This window comes from Amblyomma americanum, chromosome 6 (assembly GCF_052857255.1).
Source record: "Amblyomma americanum isolate KBUSLIRL-KWMA chromosome 6, ASM5285725v1, whole genome shotgun sequence".
NCBI lineage: Eukaryota > Metazoa > Arthropoda > Arachnida > Ixodida > Ixodidae > Amblyomma > Amblyomma americanum.
This window is the reverse complement of record NC_135502.1, coordinates 168,902,948-168,927,826: the sequence shown is the minus strand read 5'-3', so window position 1 is coordinate 168,927,826 and position 24,879 is coordinate 168,902,948. Positions and strand designations below refer to the sequence as shown.

Below are 24,879 nucleotides of genomic sequence, written 5' to 3'. Positions count from 1 at the left end.
TGCTATCGTTATTCACTCCACAGGCTTATCAGGAGGGAGCATGCTATTCCTGGCCAACACACTGGAGGTTACTGCTGTGTCGTATCGCACAGATGATGACGGGCGACATTTCTGCTGTGATCTCGCCATTTCGGGTGTACAGTGACGAATTATTTGGATTTATGCCCCTGTAGACCAGCGTGATAGAAGGCTATTTTTGCGTTCACTAGTCGACCATTTGTGCACGGATCGTAAAATTATATTGTTGGGTGATTTCAATTGTGTTTGCAGGGATGAAGACCGAGCAGTGTTAAGTAAGCATTATGACCTTAGTGCTGCTTTACTTACTGATTTGGCGTGCGAATACAACCTGTTGGATTGCGGTCATGATAAGGGCCATAACATCCATTTAACTCATTTTCAATGCTCCTCTAATGCTCGACTTGACAGGATTTACGTTTCAGCAGACATGTTACCCAGCGTTTTTGGTTACTGGGCCCATATTCTTCAGTGATCGCTGCATGATGTCTCTTCAGATAGATAGGTACAGTCGGCGCATACTCCATCATCGATGGGAGCTGTTGAAGTTGAATAGCTGTCTGCTCTCAGATGAAATCTTCAAACGTGCTGTACGTACTTGCTTGAAGGACACATGGTTACGCGGTAATCTCTCAGCTTTTCAAAAATGGGACTTATTTAAACAAGAAACAAAAATTTGGCTATTGAAGCCGCAGCAAATTTGGCTGATCTACATGAGTTAGGATTAGCTCAGGAGCCTATGCAGAAGATATCGCTGCCGTGAAAGCGGAGCTTCAACAGTTTGAAAGCGAAAGATACAAAGCGGCCTTGATAAGATTTAGGATCTGTAGGTTTCTGGATGAGCAACCATCTCATCGGGCCCTGATTGATGAAAGGCAAATTTCTCTTGCTAAATAAATATTGAAATTCAGTATATTGGTTGCACATACAACGATGGTCCTGACATTATTGATGCTTTCTTTTACTATTATCGGAAGCTTATTGGGGGGGGGGGGGGCATAAATGTGAGATCAGATTACAGTCCTTTATTCGATGCCTTTCCTCGACTCGATGATGAGCAGCGTGCTTTAGCGGAGGGGCCTATCACTTTATAGGAAATTAAATATGCCATTTCTGACCTGACGGCTCACAAATCTCCTGGGCCAGATGGTGTTACTAGCGATTTATATTAAACGTTTTCCAATTTCCTAGCGTCTGCCTTGATGGAGGTTTTCCAGGCTTCTTACGATGTTGGTTTTTTGACCCCACTTTCTATTATGGACATACTAAATTAACTCCAAAAAGCTCAGATACACATCGGTTGAAAAGAGTTTGGGGATATCGTCCAAATTCCCTCTGCAGTGTAGATAAAAACTTCTTGCAAAAGTTTTTTGCGATCGCCTGCAGCTAGTTGTCGGTGACTTATTAAGTACGCATCGGGTCTGCGGTATCAGAGGCCGCAGCATCCAAACCCATATTCATATCGCACGTTCAGTATTGGAGACAGTATCAGATGAGACCGGAGAAGTAGCTCTAATTCAGATTCACCTTGCCAAGACATTTGATAAAGTTGGTTACGATTTCTTGTTTGCAGTCTTAGACCATGCAAATATTGGAGATGTTTTGCTTAGGGCCATCAGACTGTGCTGTAAGGACTCCTTTACAAGACTAATTAATAACCAAGAGCTAACCAAACCTATACCATTGAAATTATCTGTTCGCCAAGGCTGTCCATTATCGCTTCTGTTGTTTGCCCTACATCTTGAATCCCTTGCCTTCGTATTATTAAGAGCGCAACTATCCATGGTTTATTCCTGGCGCAATGTGAAATTAAGATTTTAGCTTATGCAGATGATGCCGCCCTGTTATGTTCTGAAAAAAAAAGTGTGTATGAGGCATTAAATTTCACTGAACAGTTTTTTGGGATATCAGGTGCGGCTCGTAATTTAGATAAATCCAAGGGGTGTTGGTTTGGTCATAGAGGTACAACGCCAAGTAATTATGGTGGCATAAGCTGGGACTGCGGGAACCATCATTACCTAGGGTTTCCTCTTCAGCAAAATCGCAACAGTGTAGCCTACTGGGATTCACAGAGTATCTCCATGACGCGAGAAACCCAGGCTTGGATGGGTAGGGACTGTCAGTGTTTGCTCTGGTTCAAGTCTGCAACATTTTTTTTATTCGCAAAACTTGCTGATGTGCTGCAGGTTTCTCAATTTTCGAGGAATAAAGTGCAGCTAATGCACAGAATATTTGCTACCTTCGCATGGCGTTCCCAATGGGAACCCATGTGTCGCGATAGCCAATTTATTTCTGTTCAGTCAGGTGGAATAGGCCTTGTGCACTTATTTGTGCATCAGCTTGTTACGCGTATTTTTTTTCTTTTTCAAATCGGCAAACCACCCTTTTTAGTAGTTGTGCTTAACAGGCGTCTCAGTGCTGATTTGCCTTTTCTGCTCGCACCGACTGGACACACTCGTGAGGGGCCTTTATGGGGATTCCTTAAGGAAGCTGCTGACATCTTCAATTTCCTCACTGTGCACTTTCCTTTAGACTATATTTATAGCCTCTCCAGAAGGCGGATGACGCTTACAGAGTATTTGTTTCCTGTACCGCTGTGGAAGCAACCTTTTATGGAGTTTCTTGACACCAGTGTTTTAAAACATGTTAGGCGAATGTGCATTTCTTCTGCTCCAAAAAACATTCTTCTTTAAACTGCAGGCATTCGTGCTGTCTGTAAAGGCATGGCTTCATGGTAAGAAGATGCTTGCGCCGGGGACGTTGAATTGCCGCCTGTGCAATGCCCCAGAGAAAAATTACCATTGCGTTATTGTGTGCATTGATGCTATGTTCTTCTGGGAGATATTACATCAAGCAATTAAGAAGGACATTGATATCACGGCCTACAGTACCCGTTTATTGCCTGTGGAGAAAAACTGTGTTGTGCCATATTATATTTTTATGTTGCTGGGACTGTTCAGTCTCTGGAAAAGCCCCATGCTGTACCGCCATGCCTAATCACCATGGTCGTCGAAATCTTCGTTACGTGAGCAATGCGCTTTGGTGCGGGGAGTATATGCTGCCCTGCAAGACCCGCCTAGCTGGCTCCCCTATCTAGATGCATGTGTGTGACTCCCATCCTTTTGAGGTTTTTTTGGAAGAATTGGTCATGCAGGGGTATGGTGGACTGGTATTTTGTGGCGTAAGCATGTTTATATTTTTCTTTCCGGCCCTATTTCCATGCAATAAAAAAAACGACATCTCGTGCCTTACGCGTTGCCTCCTCTCCTGGCACGCGGATGCCGTTGGTCCGAACCCCAATTCTGGATATTTTATTTTTCATGTTCTGTTTTCAAGGATCCTTGGTTTTTTTTTCCTACTGACGCCGCACGACGGGCGACGCCAGGTTTTCAGCAGAACGAGGTCCTTACGCTGTCGTGAAAAAATATGAGCCAGGTTGAGTTAGCGTAATACCCTAGTCACACGGAAAGCCTAACGGCGGATATGCATGACCGCGGTTACCAAACTTAACTGCCTGCATCTCGAATCGCGGTTCACCGTGAGCACACGGCTCGCCACCATTCTCGGTTATGGCAATCAATGGCCGCTTGGCCACAACAAACTAAGTAATGAGCTGTTCGGCAAAGAGAAGCTGCATTTGCAAATACCTCTGTTATTTAGAACGCAGTATCTATAGTGCCGTCCGCTGGTAGCACTGCCTCCACCACCGTAAAACATCGCGCCTCCGGAAGGCCGTCCGCACCATGCCAGCACCTTCTCTACGGCGGATGCTCAACTCCAGTGGAAGAAAACCGAGCTCATTTGGTGTAGCGAGTAAACTGTAACTGAGTTTTTAAACTCTCTTCGCAATCATATGGCAGTCAGGCAGCACTGGCACCCTTACTTTTCGTGACGACAAAAACTGACAGTAACATGCTTGCTCGCCACTGGACGACTTAGCTGCGGCTAGTGAGCGTAGGGCAGCGAGTTGTTCGTTGTTCAAGCTTGCGGTGCCGTGGCGAGAAGTGGGGAAGTTGGCCTGGGACAACGGCAAAAATCCCTGTGTCCTTCCCTTTACTGTGTAGCTTTTGACCTGCCTCGGCGACTTCACCACAACGTGCCGCGGCCGGACTCGAGCAGGCGCAGTCTATGGCTCTCAGTTTTGTAGCAGACGATGCTGCCAGTCTACTATGTCACTCAGGATGTCTCAAAACGGCCGTCGCTGCCAGGGGGAGGTGCTTACAGCAGAGCGCTTCAAATTACAATTTCTAGCTCAAATGCATGCGTAGAGGACTACTTCTTTTTTAAGCACGCATGATAACGTCGTCGCTAGCAGCTTCAGCTTAAAAGGTCAATTTGTTGGTAGATCATGTCACGCCCCTTTCATGCTGGTGGCAAAGACAACTGTGATACTAGCAAGTTTCCCCTCACAGCCGCAAGTAACTGCCGCCGGTGCGGCGCAGTTCACCCAATCTGCTTGTGCGCTAGCTCGCGGTTCCCGCGCCCCAGAAATGGATGATAACATTATTTTAGTTTGAGACAGTGAGGGTAACATAAGTATGGTGGGGCAACCAGAAAAGGAATGTAAACCAATAGGCCCCTGCCTGTGCAACTTAAGTATAACAGGCTTAAATCAATCGTAATATAAATGAAAAGGCCCGAAGGCAATGTTGTGCTCTTGCCACCCGTAGGTGGGAAAATAAAAAAAATGGGGTAATGCTACTAAGCGACCCACAGCCGGGGGAGCGGGCCCGGGGAGACTCCCCTGATCTCCCCTGGGACGTAGCGGAGGGGGTGGGACGTAGGTTGTGGGAATGGGACTGAGGGAAGGATTATGGGTAATGTGATGGGAATGGGGACAGCGAGACATTGACCCTCATTTTATCATTGCTCGACTCCTGTCTGGCCAGGACATGGAGGGCGTCGATGTTGACCAATGGTGCGGCTCCACTCACGGGATGCCCGACCACCCAACGACGCAATAGCTCCGACTCGGAGACAGGAAATCCTAACCCGGGGCAGCTGCCTCGGGCTCCTCCACGACTTTTAGGGGTCCGGTTCGGACTTGCGAATCGCTGCCCAGCTACTAACCGTCAAGTGGTTTTCGCGGTTTTTCACACTCCGGAAGTATGTGTGGTGGATCCAGCCAATGGAATTAGACTCCCGGGGACCCACCTGTGCTTCCAACCGACCAGCCTTGCACTTATTTCCTCCCCTAGCTTGCTCCACACCTACTGAGGAGGGAGTGTTCAGGGCCGGGCTGACCGGGCCACAAGCCAACAACCTGGCCGAGGGTGAGATAACCCGGGCCTACTCCACCGCTACTCCACAACATCGACGGTTTTCGCATCGGTCGTACTAAGGTCCCCCGTACCTCGGCGTCCCGCGCTCTAGCCTCACGGCCCCGCGGTCAGCCATCCCTGGCTACTTCCCCGAGGACATCGCTCCCAAGGAGCCCTTCTGCTGGAAACCCCCGCGCGGACCTGGCCTCTCCGTGACCAGAAACCGACGCGCCAGCCGGTAGCCACGCACGCCCCCGCGTGCAGAGGTCTTTTGATTTTCGAGCACTTTTCGAGCCCAATTCCGTGAGTCCAACCTGGTTATAAAACCAGGCCTGCCTCCGCACAGGCATCGGACCTCACGTGCGCGACTGGCCCACTCAGTCGCTTGGGAGTCGCTGCCACACCCATGGGGTTTTGCATCCCCAGAGGACGGGCCCCGGCAAGCCCATCCCCACCGCTGGCGTTGCACCGGAACAAAGCCTAGTAGCCGAAACTACACCGGCCCGTATCCGGTGGCAGGGGGGGGAAAGGGGGGGGGCATGAGCAGGCCGCACAGTCGGATTTCCCCCCCAGTAAGGGTAACAGTAAAACCGTTCTCTAAGTGGAACGCTTATGGCGAATTGCAAACCACTGTTCGCTGAAGCATCGATACGATACAAACTAGGCCTAGCGGCGACTAGGGGGTAGCGCTCTGCCAGAGAGCCGTCGTCCAGCGCTCTCGCGGGTGGCACCATTGCGGTAAGCTCGCCGCATCTGGGGCTGCGAATGATGGCAGCAACTTTTCGCTCACTCTCGTGGTGCGGCAAGGAGCGGAGCTTTTTTGGCATTGCAGTGCTATAATGCGTAGCTTCAGCTGTGAGGGACAGTGCTGCAGTACATTGTTGCTTTGCCGCCGGACGGAAACTCGAAGGCCGTGTAAAAGCGCCTCGGGCGGCCTTATAGACACTGCCTATTTGAATGCGCGGCTCTTAAAACATGATTTCGTTTGAGAAATGTACGTTGTTGAAGCAAGCCAGCTCATTCTTAGACGCCAACGGGTACTTTCCGTCTGAATTCACACCGCCATTTGTCGGCTAGCGACGCAAATCGGAGTAGCCAAGCTCGTGCGGGATAACCGTGGTTAGCGACGCAACTGCGGTTTGGTCCGCCGTGTGAATAGAAGAAAACCGCAGACACGACGATGCAGTTATCGCAGCCGCCCTTATGCGTGCCCGTGTGACCAGGGGAATAGACCTTTGTCTATCTTGAAGAGACGAAGTTGCAGAGAAGGACAGAAGGGACGATGGCTGTCCGGTCGTCGCTTTTTTGTGTGCTTTCGGTTTACTGCGCTTCATTTTTTCAAGCTTTGCACCGACTTACCCGGCAAGGCGTTTTACTGCGACATCTTCGTCTAGCGCCGTCCACCACACAATACAGATCGACACCCACTATTCATTTTATGCAACTCAAGAAAAAGATAATGAATCTTTCGTCTAGCTCATCTCTATTTTTCTTCGTGCCATGTAATGCCAGTGTTATTCATTGTGAAGGAGATTACAGCATGGTAAAGCCTTTCAGCCACTTTTATGCACTATGCGGCGGCGCATGCCTACGCTGACACCCAGTATGCTATGATAGCGGTAACGGTAACAAAGTACGCGTTCTGCTAAATGTGCCTGTAGTGAAGAGTTTTCGAAACTCTTGTTTCTGAAGCATCCTTTGCACCTATGCGGAGGATTGGCAAGAAGAAAATGTCGTGATGAAATTGCTCGTCGCTCTTTATCAACATTTGCCCACAGTAACCCTATGCTGTCGAAACCCGGAGGCGCGAGTACAAGGAAAAGGGCGTTCTGAAGCGCTGCTCCTTTTGCCGACCTGTGGACGCAGCTTTGGACTAATAGAACAATTAAATGAATAATTTCAAAGTGAACAGAAAATAGCTCCCCTTCTGTAGTACCTGCCGATGCGCCGATGTTTCTTCCTAATAGAGCCTGTTTGTATTTACTCTGCGCATAAATTAAATACGAAACGAGCAAAACCGCTTCAACACCCTTCATACAGGCATCTGAAGCTCAATGTGAATGTTCAGCGCGCATTATGGGGCACAATATGGATCAGTGGGGTACTAGTGAATTTACCAATAAGGCCACAGTTGCAAAAATAGGCGAGAACACTGTAGATGTCCTGGCAGCACCTGTTCTATTTTGAACGCTGTTGTCACACACGGACTGAGGAAATTCGACGCAGCCATAGAGAAGTTTGTCGGTATATATCCTGCGTAAATGGAAATCTTTTTGCGTCAAAGAGATCTGAAACTGTTCCTGTCCATCACTGATACAAATAAAGGTGCTCACTTCAGGGAAGACCAAAAAAATGCTTTCATGCTTTTTGTCCTGCCTTCCCGGGCGCGCAATTCCAATACCACCGTTATCCCTGTAGTAGAGAAGATTTATTCCCGAGGTTAAAAAAGGAAGTGCTTAGTAACAGTTCCAACAAAGTAGCTGCGCTTGTCCCGGCGGTTTATTTTCGTTGTCCGCTGAATATTTTTTTCGTGCTAATTACTAAGTCCCAGCCGGACACTCTAGATGATCTACATCCGCCGCACATGGCCCGTTGTTGCCTATCTCGATACCGTTGGCAGCCAGCGTCTTCATGCGAAATTTTTTACCACGCTCGCTTGGCCAGTCTGGCGTCGTGTGCCCCGTTGAATGGGTCTATGTTGGCAACCATGAAAAAGTTTAACACATCGTTTTGTTTTTTGCACTGCTGTTGCGTTAATAAATAAGCACTAAAAACTCCTACCCAAAAATTTAAGCTTAGATTTAAATGATAATTCTGTGTGAATTTTCATGTTCAACTGATATGTAAGCGTTATCTTATATGCAGGTGCGGCATTGCACGCAACCCGAGTCACTAGCGGAATTTCCTACTAAAAGGAAAACACAGAACTGATAACGTAAGTGGATCGAATGTTGAGTTCAGGGAGTCAGTTGCTACCTTTCATGGTTGCCGAAGAGCACGGGGATGGAGTAAACATCCGAAGAATTGGATGCAAGGGCGCATACCACCAGCTACAGCTTTGGCTGCTTCGATGCCACGCCTAAGGAAAGCGCTGCAAATTCAGGATGTTATAAACTTATAATAAACTCAGAATTCTATGCTTTGTTCAGCCTCTTTCCTTGTTTCGCGCATGTTTTGCAGTAAAGCATGCCGAAATGAAATATATTCATTTGCACTGTCTGCATACTCACCATTCTTACTGTTAGACCACTTCATAGCGGCAGTTCATAGGCAGCGCTCGAATGTCTATTTATTACCTTTGTCGCGCCGTTGATAGCCCACTGCCGACCACGAACGTATACTTCTATTGAGGGCAAAGAAAAGATGATAAAAAATCGCCGAAATGCAGCGTGTGCTGACGCGCAGCAACTAGGAGTGAGCTGATGGCAGGATGTCTTTCTTCAACGCAGGGACCGCCAGGAAACAAAGGACCGATAGGGAATCCAGGGCCTCCAGGGTCGCCGGTGAGTGACGCCACGCACAATTTCTGCTCAGCATGCCAGTAGATCAAAGTGAACGAGTGTATTTTTAGTGGCGGGGATATTTTGTATAAGGAACTATGAGGCCGCTTAAAGGTTCGCTGAAGACCACTCTATCGAATTTCGTTCTCAGCGGAAAACAACCGTACTAATTAATCACTGTGGCTATGCTTATATGTTTTCGGCGCCCAAATGAGCCTTTTAGGCAATAGCTCAAGAAACTAATCGACTTGCCATGTTGACGTGCGCCGTAGCGCATGGTCTGGCAACATGTACGGCTGCATCATAGTTCAACCGCTGCAGTAAGGAGGCACGGTGGCGCCCTCGCAGGACTCGGGGGCGATCCGCGAACTAGCAGCGTGCGTCAAATCCAAACGACGAGATGTGAAGCATCGCGATTATTAAATGCCGATTCATGTCTCTAACATGTGTGGTCCTCCTAAATCATGCTTGGCGAGCCTGGAAAATCCTTTTCCTATCGCGAAACCTGATCGGGGATTGCTTAGCCGTCCGCTACGTTTTTGTTCTTACAAGAATAGATCTAAAATGGAATATATTTCTTCCCGCCACTCAGCTCATACGCGTGACGTCCATAGCGAAAAAGACTTTTTCATCGCCGTCAATAGTCATGTAACCTGGCCTCAGAGGCCTGCGATGAACAGCGTCAGGCACCCAAACTCGAAGCGGCTTCATCTTCATTCCAACGCGAGTGGATTTTGGTTGTCGTGTCACAGAAAAATTCCTGCTTCTCTGCAAATAAATTACTAGAATGGGCGATATGTTACAGACGTCAACACCAGGCGACCACCAGTGGACCAGTCATAGGGCATCGCCAAATTTGAAAATCTGAGGTCCGAAACTTTGGAAGATGGCTCACCCAAAAAAAAAATAAATTAAGGTGGATTACCGGCGATTACGGGGCGAATTAAAGTGGATTAGTAGATCGAATTAGTGCAACTTCCATAAGACGTCGCCACTATTATTCACTAATTTCATTCAAATCAAATCAAATCGTTTTATTTTCGCCAGATATTTACTGGCTGGAGCACCAGGGATAAAAGCTTCTCGGGACAGCTTGACGAGGCCCACGTGACCATTACAAGGTACGGCGTGGGGAACGTGAAATTACTTCAAGGTAGACACCTCGAAATAAACAGAGCAGAACAACGAAACCCACGTGTTCACACGTGCGCTACAGAAGCGACCGCCAGAACTAACCTATTTAAATGCTCTTCCTCCCCACGCACCGTAACTGAAGAGAATGCGTTAGCTTTGACAGCACTACGTTGTATAGACTTCATTGAAAATTTAGAAGATTGACGGAATCAAACTTATCAGCTTTTTTTTGTATGTGTTGCATTATATTGCCCCTACTTCTAGGGCGCAAAAGGGCCTGCAGTGTTCTGTAAATAAATAAATAAATAAACAAATGAAAATTGTGTCTTACCGCTGCACACCAATGACGTAGAAACTGGAAGGCTAATAAAAATGTTTCAACTTAAATTGAGGACAACGCGGAGAGCTATGGAAAAGAAAATGGTAGAAGTAACGTTCAGAGACAGGAAGTGGGCAGAGTGAATCAGGGAAAAACATAGCTAAATCACAATCTAGTCCAAATCAAGAAGAATAAATGGGCGTGGGCAGGGCTTGTAATATGAAGGGAAGGTGACCAATGGTAGTTAAGAGTAAGATCCATTGGTTACCAAACGAAGGCAAGCATAGCAGGTAGCGGCAGAAAGCTGGGTGGGCGGATAAGAATAAGTTTGCGGGGATAAGGTGACCGCAGCTGGCACTTGATAGGGTTAATTGGAGAGACATAGGAGAGCCCTTTGTCCAGCCGTGGGCGTAGTCAGGCGGATGATGATGATGATGATGCTGTGGAAGGAACTTGAACGTTGAGATGATGGCTCATGCACACAATACAAGGGCAATGGAATCGGTTTCAACCGGAGTTTTGGCGAGAAAATTGCAAGAGGAACATTAGACACTCATTGTAGATTCCAGAGCAGGGAACCTAAATGCTACCTCGTTTTCTTCTTTAAGAATGGGGACTTTCTTAAGAAGGTCCCCATGTTTTTTTTTCTAATTTTCTTGTAGCTTAAAATAAATAATTGGTTTGGGGGGGGGGGGGGGGAGAAGGAAATGGCCCAGTACCTGTCTCATATATCGTTGGACACCTGAACCGCACCGTAAGGGAAGGGATAAAGGAGGGAGTGAAAGAAGAAAGGAAGAGTGAGGTGCCGTAGTGGAGGGCTCCGGAATAATTTTGACCACCTGGGGATCTTTAACGTGCACTGACATCGCACAGCACACAGGCGCCTTTGCGTTTACCTCCATAAAAACGCAGCCGACGCGGTCGGATTCGAAACCGGGAACTCCGGATCAGTAGTCCTGTAGCTTGCAAAAGCGCCGTTTTCCATGAAACTATGAAACTAGCCCCTTTATGATCAGGTTGTGGTCATGCATAGATACTGACCATCACCATTTTGTCCTCGGTAACCCTTCAAGCTGTCGCGTAATACGTGAGCATCCTGGGCGGAAGGTACGCCTTGAATTCGCTTCTCAGGAGTTCCTAGCAAATCACTGCAAATGCTGAACGTAAAAGTGCAAAAAGACAAGGACACAGAATAAGACAAAATAAGCGCTTGTGTTGTCTGTCTTATTCTGTGTCCTTGTCTTTTTGCGCTTTTACGTTCAACATGAAAAACCAACTCGCCCAAACGCGGCCACTATTGAATCAGTGCAAATGTTGGTCAGGCTGTTCTAGTTGGAGAGACAAGAGGGTGCAGATTCCATTGTGAGATGGAATGGCGGAGTGTAGCGAGCGCTAAATCTTTTTTGTTGGCTCCACATGGACTCTTCAGCGAGTTGCCTAGGCGGCTGCGTATCTCTGGAAGGAAGCTACATGTGATTAGTGAATTTAGGGAGGCGTGCACCTTGTGCGACCGACAACAAAGGTGCCGTAACGATAAAATCAATGGTATAGAAAGCAGCGCAGCGAAGTTTATATTACAATGTACACCAGGAAACTAGTGTCAGAGAAATGATAGCTCGTATTAAAATCGAGCCTCTAGAATGAAGTAGGAAAACCGGCTGAGACTTATCCCTGCAATTAGTAATATCCTAAGACACAATTATAAATTGAATTATATTAAAAACTCCAGCTACGTCTCAGGTAGGAGGCAGCGCAGGAGTCAAGTTAGGCAAATAATATGGCGGTCAAATCACGTGAAATCATCACTGTTTCGTAACGCAATACGTGAGTAGAAAGTGTTACCAACAGATGTAGTCTGAGCCATTGCCGCCCTGCTTCGCCTTGGCACCTGATCGCGAGAATATTAATAATATTTCCACTGAGAACATGCACACGGCTTGTACAACATGCTCTACCTCTAAGTGCTTCATTTTTTTTAGTTACCCTGTCTTCAAATTTTGTTCTTTCTGTTATAATATTTTTATTTTACTCACCTTTCTGCTTTGAAGCTTCGGCGTTGCAAAATATGCTGTAGATATATCTGGCAGCTGTCTTTTCAAAGTATTAACTGCATCAAAGCTACGTTAATTAGAATCTGGAGCAAGGAAAGAAAATATCCGAAATAATTGAATAACGCATTACTGGGAGGTACCAAAAAATAACCATAAAAAACTGTCGACATCAACGTATACTTTCATTTATAAAAAAAGAAACTAATGGTTTATTGCTTCCTGTTGCAAGGTTCCATGGGAACAGCGGTTTTTCTCAGTTCCTGTGAATGACGCAGCATATGTGGACCAGCGCGCATGATCTTAAGGACACTCAAGACATCAAGAACCTTCCTCTGCACGCAGATACACAGAAAAAAAAAGCAATAAAACGTGGTGAGCTCATATGCTTCCGCACACGAAGCAACGTGAAACGATTGCTGGTTCTGTTGTAGCATTAAGAACGCAGTGCAAACGTGAAAATAGTGGAGCGCAGCGCAGAAGACAAAAGCGCACTTTTGTGCCTCATCATCTCATGATGATATCGACCAATATGGCAACTTCAAATTTTGACTGAACAACAGTGCCACTCGTGGTTAGGCTTCACTCACCATCATCCAATCTCCGGCGCACTGTGCCCATGTGTGTCCCGCCGCCTGCCTGAATTGATAGTTTGAGAGTTTGATAGTTTAGTGGTTTCTTTAATGTTTACACATACAGGAAAACGCGAAGGGAAAGCTAAAGCTAAAGAGGAGGCAAAGAAAAGAATAAAATGAATACAGGTGCAAAGATGAGTCATTTCGACGAACGCATACAGAGAAAGAAGGTGACAACAAAGCAGAAGGAAAGTCACTGTTGGCATACGCTGCACCAAAATAGAGAATAAATCACTGGTATGGAATTTTTTCCATAATGAGTGCTGTTACTGCTTTTGTCTTAATTGCTTTGTTCAAGTCGAATCATGTGAGAGATTATTTAAGAGTAGCGCAACTTAGTAATCTAAATGTAATTTGCCACAATTCTTGCATGTTCGAGGCTTCCTGTGCTCCACCTTACACCACGCCTCCCGCTAACATCGGAGGAGGAATGGCGAATTTCCTTTGCGGAACGTACTCAACGAGTCGCGAGAGAGAAAAATCGGGGGAGGGGGGGAGGACAGCAGGAGAGGAGCTTGGCAAACTAGCTTGATTGCGATGACTGTAACTACGCTTTTAACGACTCTTTTCAAAAAATTTTCGCTCTCGCGCCTTCCGGGGATGACGCCTCGCTGACAGAGAGGCATAATATATTTTTGACGAGAGGGTGGTCAGTGGCCCTTTAAGTGAGCTACTTTTGATCTCCTGAAACCGAAAATCGTGACTTTTCGTTGTTGGTATATCAAAAAATCAACGCAGAGCCAGACAGCGTGCTTGCTTGCGCGTGGTGGAGCCCCTAAGAAATGAACATTTCGCGTCAGAGATTTCCGCGGCTACTTGATTAGTTATGCAGCCGGGGGTTCAGTATGACTTCAGGCAACAGCCGTGCGCTGCCGTTGACTGGAACTGAAATTGATGATTTTTTCATTACATGATGCTTTCTACATTCAGAGCTTATTTTCAAAACTACAGTGCGTGCAAGCCCTTCGTAAGGCAATAACACCGGGGAACAAATAATTGTCTATGAGTATGTAGGCTTAAAATACACGCCGTCGTGCTGCAAACAGAATTTTGTTTTCACTTAAATTTAATCTTGATCATTTCCGCTGGTGCCCTAAATGCATTTTATTACCTCCCATAAGAGCCAAAACAGAACAACACTCGAAGTCATTTCTGGGGTAAATAACCGTGTACACGTGTGAGGCCGAAAGATGTTCAGCAGTGTTGCGACCTCTTTGCACGGCGTCACCCGTGAAAGTGCAGGCAGAGCGGTCTCCGGTCTTCTGCGGCCTTTGAATGCCAGCATAGAAGAAACTGAGTACCGTAGTGACGGTATGTGTTCTTCTTCCAAGTGAAGCTGATAAGTGACCCCAGGTGGTCCGCCTCGCTAGCAGCCTGCTTCTGTCTCCAATGTTCTACACAGGGCTCACCTGGACTGAAAGGACCTGGGGGCAGGGACGGGTCACAGGGACCTCCGGGCCCCATGGGTCCACCCGGACTAAGGGGACCACAGGGGGAATCCGGCAAACCGGGCACGCCTGGTAACCCGGGACCACCTGGACCACCCGGAAGGCCCGGCGAACCATTTGGCTATGATGCCGCCGCACTCCACGCCATTATGGGGTGAGTGAGCTACTAGCTTTCATACCAGATTGCTTTCAAGTCTGGCTTTCATGTCGCGGTTACTATACCGCAGTACTGTAGTATGATTTAGCGAAGGTGGGATGGACGGCCGCGTTTCATTCGCGACATACTACTTTTAATTGTGAGGCAAGTGTTGAAATTTGTAAGATGCTGTTGTGAACATATTGATGCAAGTGGTCAATCCTAATGATGCGTAGAAAAATATTGGTTTAAAGTTGGTCCTGTACTTGCACGGAATAATTGATACTGCCATTGAAGCCACCGCGCTGCTTATTCCGCAATAATTTGAAAACAGCTGTGGAATATATTTAATATATGTTACGAAGATATTGATGGGGACGGTCTATTCTTCCGACGCGTAACAAAACCTTAATTTGGAAGTTTTTTCCTGCGATTGCGGCCAGCAGTAAAGGCTGACTAAGAACATCAGTCCGCTGTATTTTTTTTTGCAATAAATAGAAAATTTCAAGCGTCTCAGGGGTTATCTGCGAATATATTTTTTATTATGTCGCAGTCTTACGATATGCGAAAAAACTGCTTTCATAAACAACTTGTCTTTGAAAACATGCGCTCGCCCAGAATTTCTAGGCACGTATAAGGACGGCCTGTACGAGAGATTGGCTGCCTTCTAATGACAAAGGGGCTCCTGGAGAGGGAGGTTATCTTAGCGGGAGGAGGCTACAACCGTTTATGGCAAGCACACTGCTGCGGTGCAGGCAAGGCCAAGTGAAAGGGCCAGACCCCCTGGCGGGTGATGAGCCGGCCAAGCTGTTCGATGCCAGCGTTCCACTGGAGCAGAAGCAGCGCATCGTGTTCGACTACTACCGGAAATTGGTGGACGAGTACGACCGGCTGCGAAACCCGACAGGCCAGAAGGACGCACCGGCTCGCACGTGCCGCGACCTGGCAGCCTCGCACCCGGAGCTGCCGGACGGCCTATACTGGATCGATCCCAACGAGGGCGACGCCAGGGACGCCGTCCAGGTGCAGTGTCGAATGGTCGCCGGCGCTTCATGCGTCTTGCCATCGCCCACTGAGGTGCGCCTCTTCTCTGTTTGCTATTTCCATAGAACAGAAAGATCCACTGACGATTCTGAGAAGGACATTTACCCAATAATGAGGCATAGAGCTCTTTTGTTCGACAAGATCTGCTCACCTCAACTCAGAAATGGCAAAGTGGCGGACGCTGAAGAAGTAAATTTTTGAACATGTTTTGTTTTCATGTGCGTTTTCACTGTTCGCTAAATTTTTAAAAACATTTTTACTTGGTGCTAAGTAAAATCCCTTGAAAAGCGGTGCTGTGTCCGTTAATTTCGTACGTATTTCCTCCCCCTTTATGCACTTCAGTCTAAAAGGCTGGCATGCGCGGCAGAATATTAAACTACGAAAAGTCGCACAGACCTCACTTTGGACTCTGAGTCAACTACGCGGCACTGTTAGCGTTTCTGTAGCTTTATACTTTGCGAAACACTCAGCACTACAAAATCATAGGATCTCATTTGGGTATCCAATTTATTCTATAAACGTTGTGAAAATGCAACCCGTCCACTCAAAATTTCTTGTAGTAATTCGCAAGAACTCGGCCTCCAAAACTAATCGCTTATGTGTAAAACACAAAGACTATAAGGAAGAACCAGACTGAATCGTTTAGCGAACTCTAAGTTCAAAACATTTTCATTTTTTTCTTCTCAATTACTGCGAGTAAGGAGAGGAAAATGAAGTCAATAATAGAAGCATGAAACCTGAAACTTGAAGCGCCATTCTTTTGATAGGCTAACAACAACAACAACCTAAGGCGCACAACATAAAGAGCCACATAAGCGAGTGTGTCCGAGGCCTTCGTCTTGCGCCTGAACACAAGGGGTGCCTTTCTAAACAACAGTCAAAGTACTCGACCCCCATAGTCACATCTTCAAACTTCGATGTTGAGATGTTGCTCGCTGCACCCGCGTTTTACCTCCCGAGTCCCTGTAATCCCGTAACGATGCACGTTAACGAGCGTTCCATTCTGGCGTTGATGTCGGTGGACAGCGGCGCTCGACTGCAAAGCTGCAGTTCAGCTGTGTCCGAAGGTGACGAGTAGTAAACTGCAGAAGTTCTGGCGACCAGATAGACGCGGTAAAGTACCGTGAGGACTGGGAACTTGAAGACTCGCAGCTGCGTGTAGACCCTGAGGCAGATGTCCATCTCCAACCTACAGGGTTCTCTTGTGAAGCGCATTGATGATTTGGAAGCAATGACGGTCCTGTATTTTCGACGCTTTTAATGCTTGCACGAGCGCAGGGCGAGAAAGCGGTCAACCATGTTTGCTGCGCCCATCCGCAGTGTAGCTTTGCAAACCACTTGTAATATTTGGAGCTTAGTATTTAGCTTGCTTGTGCTACAGTCTAACCCTGGATCCTAAAGGGATCAGAAAATTGTTCACTATGTCGGTAATTCGTTACACATAAATGGACCTAATATTCCGCTCGCGATTCTTACAGATGGAGGTTTGCCTATAGGAGCCTCTAAGAACCGCAACGTTAGAGCAGGCAACGTGAAGGAGCATTTTATTTTACGAAAAACAGTCGCAAATTTTTTATTGTTGTGGGCAATGAAGTTAGAAACGCTAATCTCGACCTCATCGAGACTGTCCTAGTGCAACAGCCCGGTGCCCCCCGTTTTGCCGCAACAACGCCGAATTAGGCTGAACGCTGATGCCAGATCATTGGCTGTGCACGGGCGCGCTCCCTCCATGGCTGCAACAACCGACGTCGCCGCTAGAATTGCCTTCCTCTTGGGTACCAGCAAACGCAGCCACATTGTACTCGTCAGCGAGGTGAACTACAGCTGGAACTTCGTTCTCAGTGCTGGTAAAATCCTCAACGGTCACTTCGGCCGGGACGGCCTACGGAAAACAGGGCTAGTCGCGAAACAAGTCCGTCAAAAAATTAAAGCAGTCTTTATTCTTAAACGTACAAGGCAGTACATAAAAAATATTTTACCGATAGCCGTGGGGCTGGTAAACCGGTCCACTCTAAAATAACTTAATTTGAGCATGTGAAATAAGAAAAAATAAAATGAAACAAACAGGATTCGAAAAAATGCTTCGAACAAAATACACACTGAAGGCGACGATTCGTAGCCGAGTAACTAAAAAAGAAAAAATAAACGCAGAATGATAAGGAACACCAAAGATGAGTTCACGAAGGTCAATAAAGGTTAAAAAAACTAGCTGTGGGTCAGGGTCCTTCCTGGTTGCTAATAAAGAAAAATTGGTCGCAAATTTCGAAGTTATTTGCAGTCTTCACATTAATAGGAACTGTATTCCAAACATTTGCGCTGCTAAATTGAACTAGGCGTTCCCCGTATACATTACGCCAAGAAAGCAACTTGAAATTCCCATTTAATGCATGTCTTGTGTTACGGTATGGTAGCACGAAAGAACTGAGTGATAGGGGAGTATTAGTATCAATAATATTATCTACCAGTACACACAGTTTGTAATTAAGCATGCATTCACAGGACAGTTCGTGTTACTTGTTATATAGACAATTAACCTATTTTTTGAAGACGCATGGCATATTACCTGCAATGCTCTTGTATAAAAAGAAACAGACTCCGTCGTCGTCCGAGGCCTCCGGACATACGACTCCTGCCAATTCAAGGCCTGCGTTGCAGAAACAGTTGGCGATTGCATCCTGCTTCACGTCGTTCCTTGCGGCGGTGATCTGCTCAATGGGCCACAAGGGGACAACCATTCGATTGGCTCCCGTGCGGTGGTTATTTAGGAGCCGCTGAATAAGTAGCCTCCTGTAGCAGACCTGGCGCGGGTTTCGATATATCTAACGACCGGGGCAAATGGAGTTAAATATATCACGCGACATTCCTGCAATTTTACACAAGATTTCTCAGGAGGATTATCTGTGCATACAATATATCGAATAATTAAGTATATCCGGGCTCAACTGTATCAGGTTTGTTCAGCTATTATCTCATTCCGTGGTTGCATCGATCCTACTTATGATCAGAGCATTGAAAGTTTCATCGAAAGCGCAGGCCATTCCGTTACTAAATCCGGACTGCAGGAAAAAATCGGAGACGATAACTTCGAGCTCAATTCAAGACAGGCCTACGCCGCCAGTTCGATGGAGTCTGCGAAGTCTCTGCCAATTAGAACATACAGAAGGAGGCTACGGCACCAACCGGGAGTTTACATGCATTCGGCAATTAGATATTTGTGGTAATGCGGATAAAGAGCGCCAGCAGGTCTTCCATTTATGTGGATGCGACGACGGCCCCTGTTCCTCTTCCCGCTTGTGATCCCCGGGCGCTCGTTTACGAGTCGCGTCTTTCGTCCGAGCTTGTGAATGACGTTGCTTCTCCATGCGACTTATGCGAGCCTCATGCGCACATGGCAAATCCTTGGCTACAGCGAAGCGTGCAATAAGGAGGCCCGAGGGACCTGTACCTTCTCCGCATTTCTCGGAAAGGGCAACCGACAAGCCCCACCACTCACTTCCGCTATAGGCGATAACAAGTTCGAATGCTATACCATTGCCCACTCATAATTGTAAATAGATGTTCCCATGAATGGTTTTTTTTAATTAACGAGTGAGACGAGCTTAAATAAGGCGGGATACCACGCATTCGCGGCCAGTGACCATTTTTGACGATGTTCGTGGCAACGCTGTGGTCCTACCGCTTAGGACAGAAAGACACCCTTGAGTTTATACGAAAGACAAACGAATGTACTTTTCAACGGTGTGCGTTGCTAGTAGCAGTAATTGTTGGTACAAGTAGAGTGAGAAAAGAACGTTATGCATAAAACGGTATACACTTGAATAAACATCCTGAATAAAAAACAGGGCTGCTTCTTCACCATTTAATGAAATGTTAATCAAAGGAAATGCCGAGTGGCTTTTGGCTGCAGTAGATAGTTTTTATTTTTTATTTATTTACAAATACTGCAGGCCCTTTCGGGCCGATGCAGGAGTGGATACAAGGTAGAAAATATGACATTAGTAGAATGAACAAGGGAAACAAGTATATGCAAAAATAAATACGAAATAAAAATTTCATTAGTACAGATGCATCACGGTGGGAATGGTGTTAGCTCAAGGTGATGAACATATTATAAGAAGGATTCCACTACGTTGCAGTTAACAGCAGCAGATGGCAGTTTATTCTGGTAACAGCTGAATGGAACAAGGAATATTATTGAACAATAATGTGGCTTATGGGATGGCGAAGTGTTTTCACATTGTTAATTCCCAAGGAGTGGCGAAATAGTTCCTGAAGTTATGCTCCCCTTGTTACGTTGAACTGTCCGTGGTAAAGTTGGTATAAAACTTAAGTCTTCATGCTACTCTACGCTGAACTAGGCTGTGTAGATTTGTTTTCTTTAGTAGGTTAGATATGCTCGAATGCCTGGAATAGTTTGAGTATACAAAGCATACCGCTAGGTTCTGAATTCGTTCTAATCTGCCTATTAAATATGTCTGGTGATTACTCGAAATAATCTCAGCACACTCTAGGGACTGTTCACGAGTGTTTTGTACGCATTAGTTTCACAGCAGTAGGAGCATTGCGTAGTCTTCCTCCGAGGAAATACAACTTACCCTGTGCCTTCTCACAAATGTTAATTACGTGTTGTTGCCAGACAAAGTCTGAATGAATAATAAAGAATCATTTAGTTTAATCTGATCATCTACGGAGTAGTTTGCCTTATACGCTACGCATTCATATACGAAGAATCGGATTTGTACACCAGCCTCAGCACATAAATGGATACCATTTAAGTATATTAAGAGTAATAGAGGTGCTAGCACTGAGCCCTGTGGTACTCCTCAATAAACATCAAAGTTAACAGATGCAGAATTTATCAGTTTTACACATTTGTTTTTCAGAAAGCAGTGAATTCATGAAATTACTTTATTTTGAATACCTGTAGCCTGGAGTTTTGTAAGTAAGTCTTGGTGAGGAACTCAGCCGAATGCCTTTGAAAAGTGTAAACAGATAGCACCTAACTCATTCATTACATTGAGGAGGCCCTTTGCGATATCGGAAGCTATCTTTTCTAACCGTGTGGTTGTTGATAATCGGGATCGAATTTCATGTTGCTGAGTGTAAAGTAGATAATTAATTTCTAGGAGATTAATGACTGCTTTGTAAATAATATGTTGGAGTAAGTAGAAGCACAGCTTTTTAGCAAAACCAGCCTGTAGTCATTTATTTTGTTTTTAGACCGCTCTTGAAATAAAACTATTTCAGCACAACAAGTCATCGGGGATTGTCATGGTTTGCATCGGCATGGTGAATAATCTAAATAAATATTTTGAAACCCATGATGCATACGTATTTGAAAAACTATTTAAAATGTGATCCCGCCCAGACAATTTCTTTGAGTCTGGTTTGCACAGTAAGCAGAAAATTCCATCCTCACATGTTTATATCATGCATAGAACGAGTGGTGAAGTATGTGTCGTAGCGGCGTGTGCCGCAGATAAACAGACTCACAAGCAACCAACAAAAACTCCTTTTATTTACACATACAGTTTATTATACAGACAGATCGACTCTGGTGCCTCTGGCGACAGGTATTCACAAACTAGAACCGAAACCAAACATACAACATATTTCATTCCTGACAAAAATAAATCAGCTACATGGGTCAGTAATAAAGTCTGTCAGCGCTTGCACATCGGATTCTATTTGCAGTATAGACAACGTGCTTGTACCACACACCTAATTACACAGAAGTACAAGCAACCATATACAAATCAATTAATGTCCCTATTTTCACAGTAACACAACGTGTCCTCCTACACTTGGTATCCATAGCGGTCTAAGGGTCGTCTGTTCCTTGCTGGCCGTACCCTACGCTACGATGTCGATACTTTAGAAGAGCCACTGGCTGCAGGTGAAGTCACATCCGGCCCACCGCAGATTACTGATGGCATAGGCGGCTGCTTCGCAGCAGCCACAGCTGAAGTACTCTCGGTTGCCGCTTCCGTAACGGGGCACTCCGCAGTAGGCGGTGAGATGCTATCACTTAAGGTAGCATTCCTACCACTCTTTTCTCTCCCCCCACAAAGGGCAGCCGAAGCTCGTGGCATCCTGGATATCTTCGAAGCGTTGTATATTTTGCCGTCACCAAGGAGGAAAGACGATGGCCCTTTCTTTCTGATCACGTTTCTTGGTGACGTAAACGCCAGGTCACCTTTAAATGCAGTTTCAGGTTTGCTTACTCGCACAAGGTCGCCGACATCCACTCTGGTTTCCCTTGTGGCCCTGCGAACGTCTGTCAACCGTTTACTGGATTGTTGTTTTTGCTTCACCCACTCACACAGGGGGTGGAGCTCTGAGCCAGGCTCAGTCGAAAATATGGCTGACGGGTACCTGACAACCTCAAGCCGGGTTCCTTGCAGACGGCCATTCAGGAGAAGTGCTGGGGTAGCTGCAGTTATGGCATGCGGCGTGCAACGATAAACGCCAAAGTATTCTACTTGTGTCGGGCGCAAGGGACGCTGCTCGAGTGTAACTAGTTGAGCGAAGCTCTTGAAAACTATTAAACCGCTCCACTTTACCGTTTGCTTCCGGGTAGTAGACGGAAGAAAGCCGCAAGCGGATGCCGCGGTCCTGCAGGAAAGCTTCGAACTCCCGGGATGAAAAATGTGGTCAGTTATCGCAAATGATTTATTCTTGGTAGCCTTCGCGCGCGAACACTGACACCAAGAAGCTTGCGACTGTGCGTGTTGTGGCTTTGCTGAAGAAGTACACTTCAGGCCACTTATAAAAGTAGTCGACCAGCGTGATCGCATATCGGCGATCAGTGAAATGGGCCAACAAGGTCCATGACCAGCTTCATCCACGGATTGTTTGGCAAGGGGACCAGTTTCAGTAATGCAGCCGTCACTTTCGTGCTTTTGTCCGCTGCCTGGTATATTCTGTACGTTCGAATAGCTAGCTATGCTTGCTTGTTCATGGCTAACCGCGAGAATTTTGTTCTCAGCCGTTCTTTCGTTCGCAAAATTCCGGGGTGAGCCTCGTGAGTAGCGGTAATTTTCCGTGGCCTAAGGGACGCGAGAATCACAAGGCGTTCGCCACGCAAAATCAAGTTATCCACAACTGAAAGTTCGTCGCGAAGTTTGACGAAAGGTTAAAGCTCGGCCGGCGGGGATTTGTATGCAGGCCACGACGACTGTGTATATGCCTTGATTTGCTGCAGCGGGCTATCTTCGAACCGAGCCAGTTCAAACTCGTCTTTGGTAATGCCAGAATATTGTGACGAAGAAGACGACGAACTGCGCAGTGGCGCGGGCAGGAGCGCTCGCGCTAGGCCGGCAGTCATTAAATCATCTCATTTCCATCGATCATCGTGTCTCTTTCTTCGGCTGGCCGCCACGTAACATTTGGTGGAGCTTGCGGGGTACCGTCGACATCCTGATTCAAGGAGCTTCGGCGTCCTGCGTCAGCCGTGGTCGTCAGCCGTGAGTTCTTGGTGTGCGTCGCTCTGTCGTGCCCCAGTCTGAGACCCGAACCAACCTCGCCGTTGTTGCCCCCCCCCCGCCCCGTCCCCCGTTCTGACCACTCAACACGACGAACTGAACACGACGCAAGGACCTGACCTACCGACCCCACCGACCCGAGACCGCGCTTACATCTGAAGACATCGTTCCCCTGCCCAGGCCGTTCGGCGTGCCCTGGGGCCTCGACCGTCGGCTCTTGGCGACCTGCGGACCGGAAGCTTCAAGACCAGGAATCATTCAGACATCTCATTCATCGTGGCGGCCAGCACCTCACCCCTTTCTCGTTCCTGTCCATCCATCATCCATGCTCTTTAGCCCGTAACCAGTTCGCGCGACTCTGTCGCCGATCGGGACGATCGCTCGGTGGCCCCGAGTAGTGTGACGAAGAAGACGACGAACTGCGCAGTGGCGCGGGCAGGAGCGCTCGCGCTAGGCCGGCAGCCATTAAGTCATCTCATTGCCATCGATCAACGTGTCTCTTTCTTCGGCTGGCCGCCACGTAACAATATATATGGGCAATTGATATCGTTTCGTCTATCAAAGTCTTCTCTTCCTGAGGAGATGAGACGGAGAGACGAGAAAGTGAATTGCTACTATATTTCTCAAGCCCTTCCTGTACTTCACTGTATAATTGTACCGTAGCAGGCTCTCTGCCCGTTGCGCTATCCGCAAAAGATGCCTTCCTGGCCCTTGAGTAGAAAGCAACGCGACCAAGGCTTTCTGGTCAGTAAGTAACGTAAAATGGTGTCCTCACAGGTAGACATGCCACCTCTGGCACGCCTAAAACACACGCAAGAGCTTCACGTTCTCCTACTGAATATTGCATCTCTTCGGTTGAAAGCGCTCGAGACGTGAAGGCGACAGTGTGCAGTTCCTGTCCATCCACAAGTTGGAGAACCGCCCCAAGCCCGCAGTCAGAAGAGTCAGTGGAAGGAAGAACTGGAAGGGATGCATTGAACATTCTCAGAACGGTGCTGGACGCAAGTTCCTCTTTGACCTTTCGAAAACTGCAGTCTACCACATTAGCCCAATCGAATGGCTGCCCTTTTCGAAGAACACGCATCGGCTCGACCATGTTGGCAAAGTTTGGAACGAACCTATTGTAGTATTTGACCATTCCAAAGAACGATCGAAGTCCGGCTGCGCCGGGGTGTGCCGGGGTATCATTGATGGAAGCAACCTTTTTCTTCAGCGGAAAAATACCACTTGCGGTGATCATGTGACCCAAAATGAAAGTTCCTGCTTATCGAAGACACATTTGCTGTTCCGCTTGAGTCCTGCCTCTTTATTGCGTTCAAGTACTCCTGCAAGGTTAGCTACGGGCTCCTACCGGCCCCTCCCGAAGACTATATATATAATATCATCTATATAGAAAAGCACGCCCCTGAATACCTGCCAGATTTTGGACATCGTACTCTGAAACGCCGCATGCCCGGAAGCCAGCCCGAAGCATACCTGTCTAACCCGAACAAGCCTTCGTGCGTCAGAAATGCTGTCAAACCACGACTCGCAGGGTGAAGCAGGATACGGTTGTACGCGGATGCGAGGTCCAGCATAGTGAAATTTGTTGCGCTCATTAGACTATGCAATAGCTCTTCTGTATGAGGAAGTGGAAAGCTGTCTGCTAGACAGCTTTGTTTGCCTGCCGAAGGTCTACACAGAGACCTTCCTCCTTCTTTTTAACACCTGCAATGGGTGACACCCATTCTGGTGCCTCCACCCTCTCTATCACGTCCAGATTTTAGAACCGACGGAGCTCTTCTGAGACCAATGGTCGCAGTGAGAGCGGAAGGGGCAAAAGTTTTGATTGAACTGGCTGCACTGTACATCG

At 47.0% G+C, this 24,879-nt stretch overlaps 1 protein-coding gene across 1 annotated transcript in view; it reads left to right on the top strand.

Annotated features, from left to right (window-relative positions):
* Window positions 1–24,879, top strand: part of LOC144094168 (uncharacterized) — a 459,487-nt gene that overhangs the window by 406,869 nt on the left and 27,739 nt on the right. Inside the window, exons 39-41 of the mRNA XM_077628085.1 lie at window positions 8,729–8,782; window positions 14,318–14,517; window positions 15,255–15,576. Coding sequence (XP_077484211.1) covers window positions 8,729–8,782; window positions 14,318–14,517; window positions 15,255–15,576 — 576 coding nt within the window. The remainder of the gene's footprint in view (window positions 1–8,728; window positions 8,783–14,317; window positions 14,518–15,254; window positions 15,577–24,879) is intronic.